Source organism: Temnothorax curvispinosus, unplaced genomic scaffold, assembly GCF_003070985.1.
Source record: "Temnothorax curvispinosus isolate PA1 unplaced genomic scaffold, ASM307098v1 QBEX01009837.1, whole genome shotgun sequence".
NCBI classification, from domain to species: Eukaryota; Metazoa; Arthropoda; class Insecta; order Hymenoptera; family Formicidae; genus Temnothorax; species Temnothorax curvispinosus.
Window position 1 is genome coordinate 1 of NW_020219617.1, and position 4,430 is coordinate 4,430.

Consider the following 4,430-nt stretch of genomic DNA (forward strand, 5'->3'; position numbering starts at 1 on the left):
GCGGTGTTTCGCGCGTGCACCGAGCCGTACCCTAACCTCGTCCGCGGGTCGCCGACTAGGGATGGGCGATACAGTATCGATATTTCAAATATCGATACTTCAGTGCCCAATTATCCCCTATTTGTATCGATACTTTATCGCTCGATATTTCCACGTATCGATACTTGACCCTTGAATATCGAACTTTGGTAGACCTATGTCGACCGTCCGTGGCGGTTGGCGGTGGCGCCCGTGGGCCGGCCCTTGACTATCCTTTGTTTTTTTATGGCCGTTGCCGTTACGTTATCTCAGTGTCTAGAGTGTCCAATGAAGTGAAGAACAGAAGTCTGTAGAGCTAGTTCAAGGTTCAAGTACTTCAAGTACGTAGGTACGTAGTGTACGTACTGTAACAGTAACTCTCTTACAAGAGACTGCAGTTACAATCAAGGTAAGGATAAAAAATAATTATTATGGGAGCTTTCCAGCAAACGACACAAATCGACACAAGCATCGTTTTATCTTTCTTTTTTGGTAATAAGTAACAAAGATAAAACGATACTTGTGTCGACTTGTGTCGTTTGCTGTAAAGCTAGGTATATATTTCTTTTATCTAGTTCACTTTCCAGCAAGCGACACAAGTCATTGAAGTTGTCACAAATGTCGTTCTATCTTTTTTTACTTAGCATTCAATAAATAACAAAGATAGAACGACATTTGAGTTGTATCACTTGCTGGAGAACGCACTCAGATTTTATTATTTATTAAAAGGCTTTTTTATGCTGACACTCGACGCTTGATTTGAGCGTTAAAACTGATCACGTGACCTATCACGTGATCAATTTTGACGCTCAAATCGAGCGTCAGTCAGCATGAAAAAGCACCTTTACTGATCCGTTTTATAGAGTTGAATGGATAATTTTCTTATTTGTATTAGTCTAGACTAGACTTAGAGTGTCCGTATCCAGTAAAGTGAAGAGCAGAATTCTGTACAGCTAGTTCAAGGTTCAAGTACGTAGGTACGTACTGTAACAGTAACTCTCTTACAAGAGACTGCAGTTACAATCGAGGTAAGGATAAAAAATAATTATTATATATTTCTTTTATCTAGTTCACTTTTTAGCAAGCGACACAAGTCATTGAAGTCATTACAAACGTCGTTCTATCTTTTTTTACTTAGCATTCAATAAATAACAAAGATAGAACGACATTTGAGTCGACTTATATCACTTGCTGGAAAACGCACTCAGATTTCTTATGATCTGTTTTATAGAGTTGAATGTATAATTTTCTTATTTGTAATATTTACAGAGTTAAATCTAAGAAAAGTCCTAAGGTGAAAGAGCACATTCCACGTTCCCATTTCCTAACTTCTAACTTCTAACGGCGCACTAACGCACTTACTTTCTATAAAAGTACTAAAAGTAGGCGTGCAAGTTTTCCTTTATTTTATTCTATTTCCTTATTTCTTTCATTTTTTTATTAATTATTAAATAATAATCATCCTATTTCTTTTTCTTTATAGTGCCGCCAAAAAAATCCTATTTGGAATTATTTTGTAAAAAGTGATACAGTTGCTAAATGCAAAATCTGCCAGTTAAATGTAAAAACATCTGGAAATACAACTAATTTACATTTCCATATGAATCGATGTCATCCTGATGTTCAGATGGAGAAATCTACAGTATTCGTCAAGACAAAAAGACAAATAGTAATATTTGTTATTTATATTATTACATAACACAATATTTATATTTTTTTTTATTTTTATTCGCCCTTAATTGATGTATGCTTTGAATTTTAGTCCGAAGTAGACAACGAAGATATCATTGACCTTGATGACCCAGTCTCATCTCCGGGACCGTCTACGTCTATATCATCAGAAACAGAAACGCGATCGGTATCAGTTTTACGAAATCCAATTGTTTCCTCCAAACAACCTCGAATTGACTCAGCATTTGCAAAACAAAAATCATATCAAGGTATGGAGAAGTTGTAATTATTTAATTGAGTTTTAAATAACTTATTCATTACTAATGTAAGTATATTTAAAAAATTGTTATGATATTTTTAATTTTTTAGATGGAGGATCCAAAGCTGCCGACGTGACAAACAAATTGCTGTTTATGATTGCTAAGGACAACTTACCATTTCGTGTGGTTGAAAAGGAGGGTTTCAAAACCTTCATGAATGCAATATTGCCATTATACACGGTTCCTAGTAGGAGGACCATAACTCATCTCGTGGAAGAGAAATACGAGGTCTTATCAAATATGATGAAAGCAAAACTTTCACAAGTAAATTATTTATCTTTAACTACTGATATTTGGACTGAATCATTAAATATGAAAAGTTTTCTGGGCTTAACGGCACACTTCTTAGTAGAAGAGCAACATAGATCTGTCACAATTGGCGTTGTTGAGATGACTGAAAGACACCAGTCCGAGTATTTGAAAAATTGGCTATTAAATTTAATAGATACATGGAATATACAAAGTCAAAATATTGTAGCCGTTGTGTCAGATAATGCTGCTAACATAAAAAAGGCTATTGTTGATGCCTTCGGTGCAGACAAGCATTTGCCATGCTTTGCGCATACCTTGAACTTAGTTTTGGCGAGAATTATTGATGACGATAATATCGTAAAAGGTTTCTGCGCAAAAATAAAAAATATTGTCACCTATTTTAAAAAATCAGTTATTGCTGCAGATCAATTACGTATTCATTCGAACTTAAAGTTAATCCAAAGTGTTGAAACACGGTGGAATTCCACGTATAATATGCTACAAAGATTTATACAATTGTCCGAAAAAATTAGTGTCATTATTTTGCAATGTCCTACGGCTCCTCCGATGCTAACTGCTTCGGAGTTACAATCGACTAAAGAATTTGTTGAGTTGCTAAAACCATTTGAAGAGGCAACAAAAATCATATGCGGCGAGTATTATCTTACTGCGAGTAAAGTAATTCCAGTTGTCAATATTTTAAAGAATACATTACAGGCGTTTGAACCTTCTACTGATATAGGTCATCACTTTAAAAAGGCGTTAAAAGATCAGTTAAGCAAAAGATTTGAAACTATTGAACACGTATCATCGTTAGCTATGGCTACAATTTTAGATCCTCGATTTAAAAATATTAATTTTAGCGATAAAGTTGCTTGCTCACATGCTATTAATAAAATTACAAGGTTTGTAAATTCTAAGGTTACAGATATTAACCATGAATTTCAAAGTCAACAAGAAAATTCAGATAATAATGATAAAACAAATTTTTGGTCCTATCATGAAAATCTTGTAAATTTAAATATATTTAAACAGATAGTTAATCAAGATCCTAACCAAATGCCAGAGGACTTTCGTTACTATCTGAATCAACCACCGTTAAAAATGAGTGATAATGCCATAAAATATTGGAATATGGCCCGAGATTCGCCTCTAAGAACCTTAGCAATTAAATATTTATCACTAATTGCCACTTCAGTTCCTTCCGAAAGGTTATTTTCTGAAGCAGGTAAAATAATGTCCGAAGATAGGAACAGGTTGACAGGTGATCACCTTAATCAATTATTATTTTTACATTCCCTCGATCTTGGCGATTGGCATTTATAAATTATCAATTCTGCAATACATCACAAACGCTCCTGCCATCCTTCGCGACTGGTGACGAGGCGTTTGTGACGTATTATAGAAGTGAATTTTTACACTCACGTGCAAAAATAAGTAATTATTTTTCTGTTTGCAGTAATTACACACTTCAGTGGACTTATTTTTTATACATTCTATATATTAAGTTTCTACTAATGTTTCTTTTCTAATTTTCTTACAATTTGCTTACAATTAAGAATAAAATGTCTCGTAAGTGTATACATACAGATGAGGTAAATTTGCGTTAATTTAATGATCAAAGTATTGCATTTGCTATTATAGTTTATAAGTTCCATTTTCATTTCTTTCTAAGCAGATTTCATATGTGATATTACTGTTATTACACTCACATGCAAAAATAAGTAATTATTTTTTTGTTTAATGTATGTAATCATAATTACAATAATTATAAGTGCTAATGTGATATAATTATAAGTACACATTTTAATATATAAACAATATAAACAAAAACATTTATTTTATAAATAAAAAATTGTACTTAAGGTGTTCTTGTGTACTCGCGTTGTAACTTTTATGCCGCAAAATACCTCTCATTTTATACTTTATTTTACGTCAGAAGTAAGAAATTGGATGCCAAAAATTTTTGCAAACGGCGAACTAATCTAATATCTAATTATGTATGTTTCGATATTGATGATATCGATACGAGACATTCGATATTTTTTGTGTATCGATACTTTCATTTATGATACATATCGATACGATGTATCGATACTTTCAGGCTGTATCGCCCATCCCTATCGCCGACGAGTCGGACGCTTGGCCCTCACGTTGACAAACGTGAGT

At 33.5% G+C, this 4,430-nt stretch overlaps 1 protein-coding gene and 1 long non-coding RNA gene across 2 annotated transcripts; both read left to right on the top strand.

Annotated features, from left to right (window-relative positions):
* Positions 1–75: 75 nt before the first annotated feature.
* On the top strand, positions 76–1,455 carry LOC112459465. The gene is made up of 3 exons (XR_003041324.1): positions 76–427; positions 914–1,046; positions 1,288–1,455. It is a non-coding gene; the product is annotated as an uncharacterized LOC112459465 (long non-coding RNA).
* A 58-nt stretch (positions 1,456–1,513) lies between these two features.
* On the top strand, positions 1,514–4,424 carry LOC112459463 (zinc finger BED domain-containing protein 1-like; the record flags this gene model as incomplete). Its single annotated transcript, XM_025023568.1, has 4 exons — positions 1,514–1,687; positions 1,781–1,958; positions 2,059–3,489; positions 4,366–4,424. Coding segments are annotated over 4 exons (1,842 nt in total), but the record flags the coding sequence as incomplete, so codon positions are not given.
* Positions 4,425–4,430: the final 6 nt, after the last annotated feature.